Source organism: Seriola lalandi, unplaced genomic scaffold (assembly GCF_002814215.2).
Source record: "Seriola lalandi dorsalis isolate HSWRI2012SDOR001 ecotype SW California unplaced genomic scaffold, Sedor1 jcf7180002054901, whole genome shotgun sequence".
Classification (NCBI taxonomy): domain Eukaryota; kingdom Metazoa; phylum Chordata; class Actinopteri; order Carangiformes; family Carangidae; genus Seriola; species Seriola lalandi.
The window spans coordinates 2727906-2746557 of NW_019525453.1; the positions used below are offsets into that span (position 1 = coordinate 2727906).

General features: G+C 40.3%; 1 protein-coding gene across 3 annotated transcripts in view; it reads right to left on the minus strand.

Annotated features, from left to right (window-relative positions):
• Positions 1-18652, minus strand: part of plcb1l (phospholipase C beta 1-like) — a 105324-nt gene that overhangs the window by 27386 nt on the left and 59286 nt on the right. For all 3 annotated transcript variants that reach the window (XR_015436078.1, XM_023430183.2, XM_023430184.2), the window contains exons 7-13: positions 16841-16916; positions 14606-14706; positions 13680-13846; positions 7631-7777; positions 6211-6368; positions 3543-3625; positions 3137-3221 (exon numbers count right to left, since the gene is read on the minus strand). Coding sequence is in view for 2 of the 3 variants with exons in the window: in XM_023430183.2 (XP_023285951.1) it covers positions 3137-3221; positions 3543-3625; positions 6211-6368; positions 7631-7777; positions 13680-13846; positions 14606-14706; positions 16841-16916 (817 nt within the window). In the remaining variant the exon portion in view is untranslated. The remainder of the gene's footprint in view (positions 1-3136; positions 3222-3542; positions 3626-6210; positions 6369-7630; positions 7778-13679; positions 13847-14605; positions 14707-16840; positions 16917-18652) is intronic.

Sequence of the window (18652 nt, forward strand, 5' to 3'; positions counted from 1 at the left end):
TACTTAACTTTGTTCAAGAGCAAGAAAACAGTGATTCATACAAACTTAACCCAAAATTTTCCATCCAATAACCTACTTTCCCAACTGCCGCCCACATCCATCTACACCTTTCTACTGTTGTTGTTGGGAAATGATAAAAATAAAGATTAGACGTCCTGTTTGCCTTGGCTTCCCTCAGACAGTTCCAGTTAAATGGAACCAGCTCAGCATCGGATGTGGCACGTAACCTTGACTCGACTCAAATGCACTGCACTAAAACTGTTTGAACAACAATTTACTTGAATTCAATTTGCCCCGAATCCACAAACTTTTTATTTGCTCCATTGTAATAAGGGGGTGAAGAGGGAAACAATATGAGGAAGAGGAAAAGAACTTTCTCTCACACTTGCACAAGTTCACATGTTTCTAGAAATAGTTCCACTACTTCCATTACTTTCAGCGTCTGATGTCTGACCAGTGGTGAAATGAATGTGAAACTAAAAACTACTGAAGTACTGTAGTGAAGTAGAATTTACAGGTACTTGTACTTGACTTAGTATTTCCATTTTGTGCTATACGTCTACTCCACTATATGTCAGAGTGAAATGTAATTAAAAAGTAATGTTTTATAAACTACATTTATTTTACAGCTTTAGTTATTAGTTACACTGTATATTAGGATTTTACAATAATAATCAACTTAACATGAACATGGTGCATTGGTATGGATTAAACTACCAGTGTGTAAAGTAGTTAAAACTACAACAGTAAGATGCTGCTAAGACATTAATACATCAGTGATAACGAATAATTAATTAAATACACAATAATTAACACAGGCATCATTTCTGCAAAATTATTACTTTTACTTTCTATTTTTATATTTTGCAATTTTGAATGCAGGACTTTTACTTGTAAAGGAGCATTTTCACACTGAGGTGTTTACCTCTTCACTAAGCAGTAAGCAAAGCATCTGAATACTTCCTCCAAATCCAACTATATGTTTCAGGTGCAACCTCTGACTGTCTCTGGCCTGATTCAGATTATTGAACTACAACCTGAAAAATTGCAAAATTCTTTGTATCAAACCCATTTTTAGAAAAGGAGATGTGGAACTTCACTTCAGTTTTCAAAGTGTTCATTCTGAACTGTCAGTAACGGCTCAACTAAATCGAAAATACACCCATCAGCCACAGATTAGGATGGATGCTGCATGGCTGGAATTACATACAAGGACAGTGATAGATGGGAATGACTGTGAAGTATTTGAGAAAAAAGGTGTATATGTTGTTATGAATGCTTTCGTTAGCTCCAACATCTTACGCTTTCTACTCTGCTCACATTATTCACCAGCATGTGAGTGCACTTCACCTTCCCAATTCAGGTCTGTCCGCAGCTTGAAACTCACCCTCAACAACTCTGAACAAACTGTAACAAAAACAGTTTTTATTCTCAACCTATTTCATATTTTGTCAGCATTTATAATGAAAATGTTTTGGCAATAAGCCTTGATCAGTATAATGAATGCAATGATGAGAGCCATATAACAAACAAGAAAACATGTTCATGGCGAATCCAATTTTTAGGTAATTTCAGCTAATTCTTTTTTGGAAAGAGCAGTCTGTTCTCAGACTGATTGAAAAAAGAAACACTGTCACCATTCTCTCCTATTCAACACCAATGACAGTTTTGTGGAGTGGAGATACAGGAAGTGCTTGAGTTTCTAAGAAAGCTGTAATCCTCTTTATTCTCACCCTAGGCTCAGCTGGAACCAATCAAGCTATATTACCCTATCTGCCCCTGACCCTATGGACTCCTGGAGCTGATATCCCATTCGATACGCTGTATACACAATGCCAGAGGGGAGTGGTTGTCATTGCAATCACCTTTCCCAGTTATTACATGCTCAGTGGTAGAAATCTGATTCCTCAGTGGCACTTTTTGTCTCTCTCTCCCTAACTTCTCACTTCTCTCCTTGTATCTCTCTCCTTCTCCTTCCCTCTACCGCTCCATTCGAAGGGTTTCTCCCTGATAATACTTCAATGTCAAATCCAGTCAGAAGGCTGTAATTCTCAGCGGGCTGTGTCTTTGGCAGGCGGCGGTGCTGGAGGAGCTCCCTGCGTGTGCAAGATAATGCTGCATCTGACTGCTTGGGAACTTTAGCTGCCCTTTAGTGTTATACCAACAGAGGCAAGTCATCCCCGGTGAATAACACAAGAGGAGTAAGTGGTATGTTTAAGTACATGTGTGTGCAGGATTGTATGTGCACCAGACACCATGAGGTGTCTGTGTGAGACATTGTGTGTGAAGTGACTCCATTTGTCGCACATAAATGCCTGCGTCATTACACACAAAGACGCCTTTGGGATAAAAAAAAAAAGAGTTTGGCCACAAAGGGACAAAGCAAGCTTTTGACTGGTAGCTATGGCAACAGAGGAGAGACAGATAAAAGGCTGCCAAGAAAAGCCACGTTTAGATTACAGCGTAAAACACTTCCATTTAATCTTACACGGTTGTCATTTGCAGTCTCTCCCATGGTAACAGAGAGGTGAAATAAAAAATGAGTGTTGGATGAATCATTAAAAGTTGACTTCCGTGGCACATAGATAGCCACAGGTATGTGTGCGTCTGTGATTGAAAACAAGAATGAAAACTGGAAAGAGGGAGAGCGTGAAAGAGTGAGAAAAAAGTCTAGGAGGCCATTTAGGAGCCTGGAGTGACAGAAAGAGGAAAAACAGTGACAACACATTTTGCCAGGTGCTGGAGGGCATGTCGATATGTTGCTGGAAGTGAGAAAGACACAAACGGAAAAAAGCAAAAAGATAAATAAACACAGAGAAGTAGTATTTTAAGTGATCAAATGAATGAATTGTGCACATGTGATTGTGCAGTAAGGCATAGCTTACTGTCTCCCCAATATATACATGGGTAGTATGCTGGACAGCAGTGTTCAAGGACACTTCTTTGGTGCACTCATCTGTAGGATAATAACTGATGAATCCCTCACTGCTGGCCATGCAGTATGTATATGTGTGTGTGTGTGTGTGTATGTGTGTGTATGTATGATAAAAGCAGCAAAAGAGAGCAATCATGAATGTGTATGTGAGCACATGCATGTGTGTGTGTGTGTGTGTGTATAAGCATCATGTATACTCACAGGATATTTCTCCAGAGGCTCTGTCAGTAATGCGTCTCCAAATATTGACCGGCAGTACTCTGCCATCTTAGCCTGCTGCTTTGGTCTAGGATTCATCGCACACAAAAACAAACACAAAAACACACACACACATTCACAGACACCATTATGATTTCTGTACAAAATATCAATATACACTGAATATGTATGTTGCTCCTATGAACCCCCTAGGAGCCATTTAAAGCCGAACCCACCAATGAGAACCTTCTCCCTAAAACTGTGCAGACGTTTACACAGATGATCCGAACAAAATGGCTGATTGGGCTTACTGAAAGTAAACATCCACTGATGGACAATACTCATCAATAAGGTCAGCAGGCACACTGTAGCCTTTGCACCCCCGACACAAAATGAAGTTGTGACTCACGAGTCCACGTGGTTCTCAAAAGACAGGATGATAGGGAAGGGAGAGGTCTTGAAGGCACATTCTGCGATGGCCTCGATCACCTCCTAAAGACAGAAACAGAAAGGAAAAATAAAAATACTTTAACTATAAATTATCTTAAATAAACACACTGGGCAGAAAGTTAAATTAATGAGTAATGTAACGCACATTAATAACAATTAATGTTGCTGTTGGTTAATGTGGTAATATTCTGTAGAGTCACAAGAAAATAAAACATTTGATAGCACTCCTCAGCTCGTATACCAGCCAGAATAATCTGCATTTACAATGTAATGATTCCCTACATTTCCTGGAGTGCCTGAGAGCCTCCCCCAGAGAACATGCCCAAACCTGGTGAAATCAATAACTGTAGGAGAAAGACACAGCAACAGTGATGAGATAGGAAGATTCATTACAAATCCAACATGTCCTCTGGCTGCATGGCATTATGGTCTGTTGTGGACACCGGTGGGAAGAATTATCTTTGTGGCTGTGTATATAACATGCATTTAAAATCAGTGCAGTGGCTTTCTTCAGTAACACTGTATTGTAGCTGTGCAGGGTGTCAACGTGTTGGTAAATCTTCTTCTGGAAAATAACGTTAAAGAAAATCCCGTCATTCATGTCCCAAATTTATATATGTCTACACAGAAGTGAGAGCCGAGCCATGAGGTGGTGTCACTGCTCGAGATGGTTGAAAATCTGATATCGGATTTCCAAGCCACCGATGGTTTAAGTCAATTACACCATCATTAACGACGGTGTCAGTTCAGTTAATGCCTTCATTTCCATTTGCTCCATCTCCTACAATAAAAATCTTTGTCCGTAACTCAACCCTCTCCATCTTTCCTCCATTCTCCGTCTTTCACAACTCTTATATACAACTCTGTATTTCACTCTCAGACTAATTCCATTAGGCTTGTTCTACTTCTTCTGTTCTCATTACATATAAATTTCCTCTATCAATCAATCCACCCACCTCTTTCTTCTTTTTTCTCCTCTGCCCTGAGATTTCACACCATCCTCCCACCATAAAAGCAGTTTTTCTTTTTGTCTTCTCATCTTTGGAGGATTCAATTAAGCGCCCCTCACCGCTTCTCTTTAGGGCCATTCAGTGCGTCCCTGTCCTTTACTATTTGCTATCTGCTGCATGCATGCCCCACTTTTTGTTTTCCCCACTTCCCCGACTCTGCTTTCCTCTGTACTTACTTTTATCTTCAGTGTCTGGCTCTGTATCTGTGCGCTTCTCTAGTTGTACATTTCATTCCCTGCTGTATAAAATACTATTACAGTTAGAATACTTATCCTTTCATGAAATGACACCCATTCTTATTCTATTTATGGTCAGCGTTAATGTATTAACATTGAGTAATTATCTCTCTACACTAGTTTTTGTTGGCAGCGGCACAGTTTGTCATTCCTGACTGCATTACCTACATGAGCACAAGGGCTTCACAGGAAAATGATGCATGCATGTAATCCAACCCCATATTATTTTACTGATAACAGCCTGTTATCTGTTTTCTGCAAACTCTGTTTACACAGTGTCAGAGCTGTGTTAAGTCACTGCAAACCAAACATTTCCTACTGTTGCCGCTTCACATTAAAACTGATCAACCGATGAAACATGCGGTAGCTTTGATTGTGACACGGCCACAGGAAATGCGTTTGTCATCATAGTTACAGCTGTTCAAGATTGTCTGCAAAAAAAGACATAATCTTTTCTGCATTTTTTCATCATCAGTGGATCATGTTTAATTTTTGTAAGGAAGCAATAGAACAAGAGGGGGCAGTTAGCTGTTAGATGAAGAGCTGCAGGCAACAGGACACAGCACATCTCCAGCTCCTCTGCATGGTAACCACCTTTACTGGTTCCTGTTGTTGTGCGGAAAACGAATTGGGCATGTGCAGCATGAAATCAGTTTGACTTTTTATTAAAATAAAATGAGTTTTTTGAGGGCTGTACTGTAAAAAGACACACCAGTTGCGATTATGTTGAATTTCTGACGAAGATGCTGCTCAAGTGTTTGCTGTAGTATCAAACTGCACTTACTAACAGCAGTACAGGTTTCACCAAATCAAACTGGACTGAAATCCTAACAATTATATCTTAAAAGCCACGAACCACACGTAGAATCAACCATTTAGAGTATGAAGATGTGACGAAAGCACACTGTATGCATCTAAACTACTGAACCTGCTCTTTCAATTTTATTGCATGTTTGAAGATGTTCACACAGGTGGCTGTCACACCTGCACATAAAGTGTGTACTAGGAGGCAAAATCACATTAACCAAATACAATCTACTGGAAATGAAGATGACACCCACAAATGGAAAAATCCATTTTAAACCCCAAAATACTAAACATTACAGTAACTAACACACATTAGATGTGGGTCTTCGGACCAACCCATATACCAATCGGTGTTTGATGCAGTGAGTGGATCATGTGCACAGCATGTGGATTACATTATCTGTCCCGGAGGACTGTTTACCCAGAACCCCCCCCTCTCTGTGTCTGTAGACAAAGGCATTAAAATGCATCTTCAGGGGAGAATGTTTCAGTCTGTGCTCCCTCTTCCTCTGCTCCCCACTCCCCAACCCAACCCCTCGCCTACATCGCTACCACTCTGCTCTCCTTGTGTTACCTTGAAGGAAATTTCAGTTGTCATGGTGAAGCCGTGAGTGATGACGGGTTCTTCTTCCGTGGTGCGACCCTTCCAGCAGTCCAGTTCGATGCAGCGGCACCCTGACAGGAGAACCTGCTTGTACATCTCAACTGAAGAGTTCCCTGCAAGCTGGCCAGCTGCACCCCACACACACACACACACACACGCACACACACACACACGCACACACACACACACATGAACACAAACACCACTTCAGGTGATTGTTATATTGATCTACCAGGGTGCCTAAAAAAGCATGTCCCCCCACCATTCAAGCTCTCATTAATCAAATTAGTTGCTAGCATGTAGTAAAAACAATTCAGCTGTTGTTATCTGTAGCAGCCAAATCTCATCACCCTGTCACCATTAGCGAAGCAATTATCTCTTCACATTAGCAGCACGCTTTCCTGCAACATGAGGGGAACTGTGTCAAAGTGAGATGACTCATTTCCTGACTTTTTTTCATTCCTTTTCTCATTTTGCCTCTCACTCTTTTTTGTCTTCATGTAATAGACATCCCTACCCAAACCCATTAGTGAGAGACTTGCTTTACTAAATTTGTTCCTGTGTTGTACACTGCATGAAATATTGCTTTAAATTAGCACACATCAATAGGATGGAAATACATCAACATGAATGAGTGAGTTGCACAGGCTCTTGTCGGTTAAATTATCATGTGTGGCTCTTTCTTGTAAAGTTCTTAATCATAAATACTGCCAGGAAAGAAATCACATTCTGCAATTCCACACTTTTCTCTTTTCTATCATAAAATCACAGTGTGTGTGTGTGTGAGGGAAACGGAAGAATCCGTTGTTTGTTTTTCTCATTTCTTCATTTTGCAGGCTATGAGGCCGGTCTATTACAGAAATTCCAATTTTTACATCGCTGGAGAAATTTGATCCACTTGAAAGATTCAATGCTCTCCAGTTCCCCCCAGAATAGATTTGAATAGATGAATTCTAATATCCATTGAAGAGAAAATGGCCTCTGTATTGTGCCTTCTATGCTTGCGCACTGCCGGGAGCCAGTTACTGTGACTACCAGTCTAAAGAAATATTTAACTCATGAATATCAATGAATTGCGTCTCATGGCATGACTTGATTGGATAACCTCTTGAGAGGTAACGCAGGAAAGGGGGCCTGATAAGCATCGGTGCATTTGATTGACTGACCTGTGAGGTATAAAGTGGGTGTATTCACTTGTGCAGCCATTTTTGTAATTCTAAATGAACGAGTGATCTGTTCATATGTAGAAGAATAAAGGATGCGTGCGTGCAATCAGTCAGGAGTAAAATCGAGTTGAGTGTGCAAACCAGACAGAGAGAGAGCGAGAGAGACAGAGCTGCATACATACACAACAGCTTTTTGACTTGTGTCTGGATGTATGCGTGTGTACCTGTGAGGTATGTGTTGTGTGAGGAATTGATGAAATAGTGGGAGAGGGGAAGGGTCATGTCTTCACTCTGGTCCAACTTCTCAGGGGGAATGATGGTGTTCTCCTCCCCATTCAGATACCTGGCAAAGCCTTCCACCGAGATCTGACCTGCATGAACACCACAGAGCACACAGACATAGTCAAGACGAGTCAAGTTTGAAATCATGTTTTGTTTTTTTTTTTTGGTCCAGACACAAACTTGAACATTCAATCCTGTGCCGAAGGACTTACAGGTTAAATCTGGTGATGTCTTAGCATCTGGATGGTTGGCACAGAGCTGTGCCGCAGAGCTGCACACATCAAAGTGCCACACTGTTGCACTGGGCGGCACGTTCATTCAGTACAATGAACATGAGCACTGTTCATTGTTTAATTTGAGTTCAGCCCACATCCAACATGCTGCTATAAATACTCACTAGCATGTATTAAGGTATGTGTGTTAATCTGCTGCTAGAAATAGTCTAACGGATGCACAGTTTACTATTGTTTGAGTAGTGTTTGCTGAGCACTACAGTTCCACAAAAGTAATTAATTTACTTTAAAAATTATTTGTTTGTTTTGTTTGAATTTGTGGCCTTTTTTGTTTTTCTTTAATTAAGATTTACATCGTCCGTAGATACAAATGTAGTTGGCGCTGAGTTCACAGACTGGGTTGGGAAGTTGTAAGAAAGATTGTTGGTTTGATCTTTTCATAGGATTTGTTGACGATAACAAACAACAAACAATATTGCCAACCTTATCCTTGAAACGAATGAAACACAACATGGTACATGGCATGTGGTGGTACACGACTATGTGCCACTTTACAAACACACATCCTCAGTTTTCTTCCCTTTAGGGTTAGGGGTGGTGTAAATGTTAGGGTATGAAATATTTAACATGAATAACAGATTGAAAAGAGTAAATGTAAAGTATGTTTGGGTGTTTGTGTGTACATCATACTGTGTACACATAGTGCAGGTGCATTCAAATAAGCAGCTGGAAGACTGTGTTCAAATGCTTTCAAAGGCTACATTACAAAAATGCTCATAATCACTAATTAAAGCGACACCGAGATTACATAAGTAGTTTAATTTAGCCAGGAGCTTAAGTCACCATTTGCTGAAAGCTTTTGTGGTTAATCCTTAAAGCCTGTACCTCAGTGTTTCTGTTTCTTACATTGTAGGTGTATACTGGAAGTTATTAGCCTTCATTACAAACACTCCAAGTTCCAACATTTCACAAGGCAGGTTACAATACAATTTTTTTTTTCTACATTTCAGGCTTCACTTATTCCACTGGCATTGTAGATACTCATATGATGTCATACAGTCATCTGAAACAGCTGAACTGCCCTTGATATGGTTATTTCCTTGTTTTCACTGTTTGTCAAGGTCACCCATGTTAAGCTTTGCCTTTTTTGCTGCCATCACTGAGCTCGTGTCCTCACTGAATGTGCTTGAGAAAGGGAACAACGCTGAATAAATGAGTAATAAGCCGCAGATGGAAAGCTGACATCTCCAACCATCCAGGTACAAGATTAAAATTTCCATACACATTGCCATGCGCATCATAACCACACCTGCATGGGTTATATTTTGTAGAACATATAGCAGGTGCTCAAAGCAAAACCGAAAACACTCCTCCACCCAAATACACACACACACACACACTCACTTGACGTTATGCTAAATATGCTAAGTGATGCGAGCTCGACGGGTGCAGCAGGTCCCTCCGGCCACTTTATGCTAATTAATGCGGTGCCTCCCTCTGCAGAGTTGCTGGACTAATTAACGCTGGCTGCTGTCTGTGACATCTGAGCTCAGTCGCACTGAGCGTCGTACTCCCTGCTGACTACCAGGACCTCCCTTTGCCAGGCTGAGCCCTAACCTCTGTATCACACACAATCACACAGATATAGACACAGAGTTTCCCTAGATCCCAAGACATTCGTAGGTCAGACAGGGAAAAATGGTGTTAACATGTCTGGGAACAGAGGTGTACTTGAGTGAGAATCTACAGGTGTTCTTCTAAAGGTGAGATTTGAAAGGTGAAGTTAGTTCTAAAGGAAGAGAGTATGAAAGAATACATTCAAGTCAAATAAAAAACTCTTTAAGAACTTCGGCAATAAGGATTCTGTTGAGCTGAGGGGAAACTGCAGTTGAAATATATTCTGACTTTAATGATGAATTGCAAGACAAGAGTGGACACAAACAAATAACCAACAAAATCTGATTGAGGTTCCTCTCTACAGCCACTGAAGAGGAATGTGTGATCAAATGCCACCATCCACTCTGGATGTAAGACACTTTAAGTGTCTTATTTCATTTAGCATTTTATTCATCTGCCTTCAGACAATGTCTGAACGCTTGACTGAGCACAGACTAAAGAAGCCAAAGACAATGATAGAGCACTGAGGAGATTAATGACAGGTATAATATTCACAAAATCCAAGCTGGAAAACAGATAAAGAAGAAAGAGAGAGTTCAACAAAGTGAGTGAGTAGAAATCCTTAATCATACCTTCTTTGGGGCAAACCTAAGGCATTTGATCCATCTGCAATGAAGGCGTATGCATCGATGCATGCCTGCTATATATTCCTGCGTTCCACATAATGCTTTTTCAGTGCAATGCACATAGCTACCCATGATATAAATTACATGTCTGAATATATATATATGAGTGTCCTTGAGAAAGGAAAAAGAGTGTGTATGTGTATCTGAATGTGTGTGAAGGTAGCATGTGGAGCTCTGGACCCCTCTGCAGAGCAGATGGCAGCACTTCCTCCGGCTAGATAAATACTTCACACAGGGAAATCTGTCACTGGGACAGAGAAGGGCATGCTTCCAGAGAGCCTGGGACAGGATGAACACACAACATCACAGTACGAGCACATCACTGTGATCAGCGCTGAACACTAGGGGGTCAAATGGTATATCTCAATGTGGTTTAAAAAATAATTTCAACTTATTTAGGCACCTGTGATTCCTTTAATCAAGTAGGTACTTTATTAAGACGCAATTATTAAAGGAGCTATTTGTAAGTTTTGCTATTGCTACAAAGCCAATTCAACAAACAAGTTCAGCATCAAACTTCATTCCTTTACTCACCAAGAGCTGTCTCCAGAGGTGGAAAGCAACTGCTTTGTTTTGATCCTATTTTTATCACTTCTTTTCTTGTACTGAAGTTAGCATGCTGACCAGCTAGCTCTGGGTCAGCCGGCCTGTCTCATCACTGTCAAATACAGTGTCACTGTAGACACGTTTCCCTGAGGAAGTAGCACTGCTCAGAGGACAAAATATAACCTCTTGTCTTATAAATGCAACAATGGCTGAAGCTCTTGGCAAGACAGGTAAGTAAACAGCTATTAATGCTAATGCTTGCTATGTAACTTGCAAAAACAAATAGCTCCTTTAAAGCGGCACCAATGCTCTTTTTAAGTTAGGGTCAATTTAATTTCAGTGTAACCTATAATAAAATGCAAATGTGATTGGCATAATGATGATAAACTGAATAGGTTTTTAGAGAAACAGCCTCTTCTGGCACCAAAGATTAGAATTTTTTAATTTTAAACATTAAATAATAGCTTCCACACTAAATAGTTTGTTTCTCAACATATTCATAAATATATTCAGCCATGTGCTAAACTTCAGATCTACCGCATAGGACAAAGGTTTTTGATGAACGGCCCTTCGCACGTATGAAATCAGATGATTTGTTGTTCTATGAAGATTGCTGCTTGGGAAACACACCCAAGCTACTAACAGATGTAGGATTGCTTGTGAAGGTGTAGACCTACAGTATGTCATGTAATCTGTACGCCCCATTTGTTTATATGTTTATGCACATTTATTATGTTTTATATAATAACATATATATATATATATGCATGCATACATATATATCTATATCTATATAGATGTATTATATATATATGTATGTATGTATATGTATATATATTTATATTTAATATACTGGGGGGAAAAAATCAACCCTGTGATTTGATTGATATTAAACATCATTCTGTGTAAAGTAAGTCACCCAGCACACTTGTAACATGCTTTCGAACTGAGATTAAATTTGAATTGGCACATACCCGACCTTGATGCCTGATATCTGCAGTGGGATGTTCTGTGTTTTGGCAGCTCTGACCACTGGCACTTCAGACAACATGGAAGCACAACATGTCCTGGAGTGTTGGACCCCTACTGCTCATCCATCTTGGTTGTTCATGAAATATTCTGTGGCAGTCCTGATGCTCTAATACTATAACTAAAACTGCTTCTTTATTTGCTTTTACACACGTTTAGTTTTGTGGTGTTGATGTTGATTTTTATATTTATGCCTCCACATCGGTCACAATCGTGGCTGGAGACATTAAGTTTTCAGGTTGTCCGTCCATCTGTCCGTCCCATTCTCATGAATGCGATATCTCAGTATCGCCCTGATGGAATTTCTTCAAATCCTGCACAGACGTTCGCTTGTACTCAAAGAAGAACTGATTAGATTTTGGTGGTCAAAGGTCAAAGGTCACTGACCTCATCAAGATTTCACACGCTAATTAACTGAAACTGGTTGGTGGAGTGGAGATATACAACTGTGACACAGTAATTTTAGTTATTCATGTTGTTCATTTGGATACTAAGTTTTAACAGGTAGATTAATGGTTTCATCAGGTACTAATGACTGCCACCTACCTACAGTATAATACAGCCTCCATGACATGTGCACTTGAAAAAACACTAGCAGGTTCAAATAAACATGCCCACCACTTGGACAGCAGATATGTCACATTAAGCAGATTCAGACATGCATTTAACAATCTGACAAATATATTGAGTATATGGAAAGGACTCCAATGACAGCCAATACAGAAACAATACAAGTTGCCAAACTACTACTAGTTGCCAGGCAAATGCTCCCATCCAAGAAATAGACATACACCTGTTCATACATTGTTGTTATTAGCTGGATTTCTTTCCTCTGGGCAAAGCCAGGCTTCATGTTTCCCTCCGTTTCTAGTTTCTGTGCTGAGCTAAACTAAGCTGCTGCAGGCCCTAGCTGATATTAGATAAATAGATAAGAGAGTGATATCAAACTTCTCTGACAGGCCACCAGGAAGTATAATAAGCTTTATTTCCCAATATAACAAACTATGCCTTTAAGTTGCAGCGGACTGAGCTCTCTCAGCTGCTATACCCACACTTATACAGGATTATTGTCATCTTCCACTAATTAAATCAGTGGTGCTGTGCACATTGCATGGATCAGTTATGGTACTTTTTTTTTTCTTCATTTTTAGAAATGGATTTACAGGAAGTGACAAAAGGAAGCTTTGTAAAGCACGATAAGAAGAACAGATGTCATAAAATACTATGGCTTAAAGAGAAAGTTTATGTCTTTATGTTTATGTCAAAAAGTGTTTGTGTGCATCAAAGCACAATGTTGAAGTGCTACTCTGCTGCACTCCACTTGCCACTTGCTATTCATTCAAGCTCTCCTGAAGCACAAACACATACCAGCAACTCCCCTCTCTCTGTCTTTTCACTCTTTCTCTTTCACATACTTTCTCTCTCTACTCAAGGATTCTACTCATGCAATCCTATGCTTGTGCGTGCGTGTGTGCGTGTGTGTGTGTGTGTGTGTGTGTGTGTTATTTACAGACTTCTAACATTCTGTTCCTTGGCACCCCACCATGTCCCCTCACTTTTTGAGCTTTTGGACACCAGACTGCAGGGTTGTTGCTATGGTAACACCCCTGCCAAATTTATCGGGGGTGAGGGCTGAAATGGAGGCTTGGGGGTGAGTGGAGTCTTAGTAGGGCTGGAAGAGTCCGGAGGCCTTAAACAGTGTAAAACTGTATATCTGGGTTAAATTTCCATCCTTATTTTTTAGTATGAAACAGTTTTCTTACTTCAAAATGCTTGTGAATTAAAAAGAAGCAGCTGAGTGTGCGTTTCGTGCGTTTATGTGTACACATAAGCATGTTAGAGTACCTGTGTTTGTATTGACAGACATTTGAGCCACTGACCTTTCTGTGCCAGCGAAGCATTAGGTTCATATTTGTCCACCAGCAGCTGGACCTGTTCTGGTTTGAGAGGAGGGTAGAGAATCTCATTCAGACGAGGGTCTCGCTGTTTACTGTTAATGAACTCTGTCATTTGCTCCACTGTGAGGTATGGACGGCTCTTAGCCCCACTGAGGAGAGGAGAAGAGAAGAGATGAGAGTACTTGACTAGTGGGAATACAAAAAGGGAACAAATGGAGAAAACATGGGTTGCTAAGTGAGATGTGAGAGCAAGAACAGAATTGAAAAATAAAGATAGGAGAAAATAAAACGAGGAGAAGATGATGGAGGGGAGGAGTGGTAATTAAAACGGCAAAGAAATGTAGAGAGAGAGAGAGAGCAACAGACGCGTAAAGGAGCAGAGGATAAAATGCTGTGTTGAGTAAATTATGAGATTTGATTAAAACGCCTTTCATATCTCTGCCTGTTCCACTAAATTATCATCTTCATATCCTCCTGCCTCTCATGCCATCTCACTTAACTGTGATTAAAATCTAGATTTATGACTGGCTTAGCTGATGGTCTGAATCCCTCTGGGCCAAGGGGCAATTCTGCTCGTGCAGCATGTGGGGCCACACAGCCATTCTCGAGGAGTCGCAACCAGGGTCATTACAACGTGCTTTCCTGTACTCATTAAATACTTATGATTACTCCATTGGGTAAAAGCAGGTGTCTTAAACCTGCAAAGCCATATTGCTCACTTAAGACTGCTAGTCTGAAAAGAGCAACAGATGGTTGGAAATAAATTCAAATTAATCAATCTTCAAATTGTTTCAAACTTTTTTAAACGTACTTGCTTCTAAACTGGGAAATATTTTTTGGATGTTCCAAAGATTTTTATATCCTGGAAAAACTTTGTAAAAGAAAAGTAAGGAAAACACGGTTCTTACACATCAGAGAAGATGTGGTCCAGCTCAGTTCGAGAGCAGATGTTGCTCAGAAACATGTTATACACCTCTGGAGTGAAGTCCTCTTGGGGGATGGAGTCATTCTGCAGAAGACAACAGCAACATGGTCAGATACATCATAGATGCAATACAAATACATGTGGCAGCAGGTGACCTAGCAGTGGGTAGAGACACTGTGGACAAACTACATCTTTACATTTTGAGATTTTATTGTTTAAATTGTTCAACTCTATTTTCAGTGTGATGCACAGGTGCTAAAACTTCAGAACTGTAATGTATAGGCTACTGAAAAGTTTGTTAATTAGCCTCATGCGAGAACATTTTCATATTCTTATTTCACAAAACAGAACTAAAGCTAAAAATAAAACAAGACTAAACCAAGTCCAAACCTAGTACATGGTTGGACTGTGTCGTAGGCTATTTGATCACTCAGAGAGAAAGTTAGAAGCTCATTTACGTGAGCTGCTGTGCGGTCAGCATAGAGACGTGTGCCTGCGGAGGGAAGGCCAGACCTTGCTCTCATGTGGCAATACTGGCGACTCTCATCAATGGAAAGTAGCAAAGATTTGTCCAAAGGGTTGCTAGACTTGTTGCTAGGTGTTTTTAAAAAAAAACTGCTAAAATTGTCTAAAAAGTTGTTTAATCAAGCGACAAAGGCGTTAAATTGGCATCACTGCTTGTTCGCACCAAATCATTTTTTGAGAGGGGCAATGACCGATAGTCGGCTGACCAGTGTTGTAACTTCATGGCAAAGTCAGTGAGTGACATTCGTTTTTATAGCTAGCCCCTGCTGTTGCAGTCCAGCCAAAAACTTTCATCACATTGGGGGCTTAGTTCTTGCATGAGGCCCAGTGACGTGTACAGAAAATGTTATTTCAGGTTGAGCCCTTCTTCAGTGTGCTTATTGTTAGACCCACCCAAATAATATTTTCTATACGAGTCATGTTGTGCAGAGTTTTAAGTTGCCTTCTGTTATACCAAAAGACATACTGTATATCCACTCCACTGGTGTGTCTATAATACAGACACATCTTTCATACCATGGGATGTTCTATTGCTGACTTGACCTCTCATCTCCTTCTCGAGGTGATTGCACATATACATTTCAAATAAATATAATTAACAGGGACTGCAATTGCAATTTGAACGCAGACTTAAACAAAAAAGATATGGGCACAAGGGTTCCTTATAGAGCTATCAAAGTTAAACAGCTCTGATAGAAACACAGAGCCCAGGATAGTAGTAGGCAATAGCATTATGCCAGAAAGAAACAGAGCAGAACCAAACCCTCTTAGAAAGGTGCAGGAGAAAAGAAGGTCAGGAAGGATGCCCTAAGGGAGGGGGATGCAGGTCAAGCCCCGCCGAAACTCAATGACTCATTCTAAAGACCTTAGTGCGAGCTACGTTGTGCATGCACTTTTGTCTATGAGTGTGTGTTTTTGAGGGATTAACAGGACTACCATTTAGCTCTAATTACTTGCGCATTGGAACAACAGTTAATCCCACCAGGCCTTCATACAGCAACATGTTTTTACCTCCCGCTATCTCTCCCTGTGCTAATTACGTATAACTTGTTCTGAGTGTGTGTGTGTGTGTTTGTACTTCTGGATGTTTTCATTCTGTTGTATTCAAAAAACATTCATTATAGCTGCAATGTGTTTGTTCTACTGTATGTGCATATGTTTCAGCGTGTGTTCAGAACTGCATTAAACAGCATATTCTCACTTCCAAAACACGCAAATTGCTTGCTGCTGTTGGAATACAGAGATTGTTTGCTGTGTTAGGGGACTGTTTACACCTTTATGCATGAGGGGGCAGCCTGCCTCTGGTGATATCTCAGAGAGGTAAAGATAAAACAGCTTTTGTCATCTCTATTGCTCCCACTGGGTCTATTTGTTTCATTACAACCAAGGCTAAATCAGTTCTGAGTGGGAAGTCATGCAGACATCTAGAAAATAAGACTCCAAACAAATGAGCAAAGCAGCAATCAGCTGCTGTTTCAGGAGAATAGAGAAGGAGCTCAATGGTGAGAGGACAGACTGATGGATGGATGGATGGATGGAGAAGATGAAAGAGCTTGGAGTTTTGGAGACAAAGATAAGAGAAACAGACGGAGATAGAGGAGAGACACAAATTGGAGCAGGTTCAGAGACAGAGGAAATACAAGTAGATAGCAACATTAGAAAATAAGGGAGTTTCAGTATTTTGGTGTCTCACTCTGCCAGAAGGGAGGCTACAGTTTTCCAGGGCTGTCTCCACTCGCTTCCTGTCTGACGAGAACATCCTGAAGATACTGTGGGACACACACACATACGCACCCTTATGAGTAATCACAGAAAATGCCACAGCTTTTAAATAAAGGATATCCTGTGATAAGGAAGGAATGAAAAAAGCATAAACTATATATATATATATATATATATACATACAGTATATATATGATAATGATAATATATATATATATATATATATATATATATAGAGAGAGAGAGAGAGAGAGGTTGTATAAGGTTAGACAAACTGTTGTAAAAAGGTGTTGATTCAACTTTATGTACATTTTTGAAGGCCGTAGTTTCTGATGCTGTTGAATCATATTATACTGAGAGGTGTTTCTAATATTGTGTACACACACTCTTATAAATAGGTAGCATGAGATAAATGAGTGTATCTCAACAAAGGTGATTCATGTGCACAAACATTCATTGTACTTGAACTTTTTATCATCAAATATGAACGGTATGTAGAATACAGAATGGGCTGATTTGATCACTGCTGTTCACACACATCTAAACTCCAGACGAACACCATATGTACATAAAAAGTGATAATGTTTGTAATTGTTTTAAGAAACAATAAAACCCAAACATGTTTATAAAGCTGAGCTCATAATGGTGCATTCAAAATGTTGTCATTTCTTGTTGTCATTATAATTATCATTATCATCATCATTATCATATCACAGTTTCTCAAACAGTACTTGTAATTCCACAAATGCGATCTCAGCAGTTGCAAAACAAGTGTTTTCTCTCGTGTGTAAATAAACAAAAGACGTGCAGATTAGATGTTTCCAACTTCACTATACATACAACACAGCTATCATATGGTTGTTGCTCTGTGAAAACCATGCATCCCCAGAGTCACATTTTCACATGGTAAGAACAGCCCTGTTTGGGGGTTTGTGACACTACATTTTTCAGATAATCCTAGGGGTTTTTTCAATGATTTATTTTTCTTTTGGAGATACATGGTTTCCACTAGGCAGTGCAGAATATGTTATTCTGCCCCATCTGTCATTTTGAGAGTAGAGAGAGACAGTGCTTCTGTGTGGTTGGGCTGCTGTTCTCTGTTTTATTCTAGTGTATATAGACAATAAATGTGATTTACTACAATGAAATCCAGTGTTGTTACAGCTGCCGCTGGCTGTTTAGGTCTGTTTCCGCTGGCCATAGCCTGTTTTAATTACATGCAGAGGTATCCATGAGCAGATACTGTATGCTCAGTGGGAGAGCAGAGTCAAGCTGACATTAGTCAAGCTGACATGTCCTCCCAGCTAGGAGGTTAATTCCCTAAACGGCAAGTAGTGTCTCTCTGCCTCTCTGTGCTGACACCCACTGCTTTCCTCTGCGGCTCTGAGGGAGGTTATCGCAAAAGTTCACTGTTGCCCGCCCGAAAGCTCAACTTGACTAATAGAAATGGAGAGAGTTGGATTTTTCAATTAGCTGATGACAAATGTGGAGATAAGTGAAACGGAAACTAAACTCCTCAAAACTGAAAGACGCGAAAGGAAATTCCCAAACACTGGCACATTTTGAGCTGAGAGTTTGTCCAGGGCATGCTACTACACACACACACACACACACACACACACACACACACACACACACACACAGACACAGACACACAGACACACAGACACAGACACACACACACACAGACAGACAGACACAGACACACACACACACACAGACACACACACACAGACACAGACACACACACAGACACAGACACACACACACACACACACACACA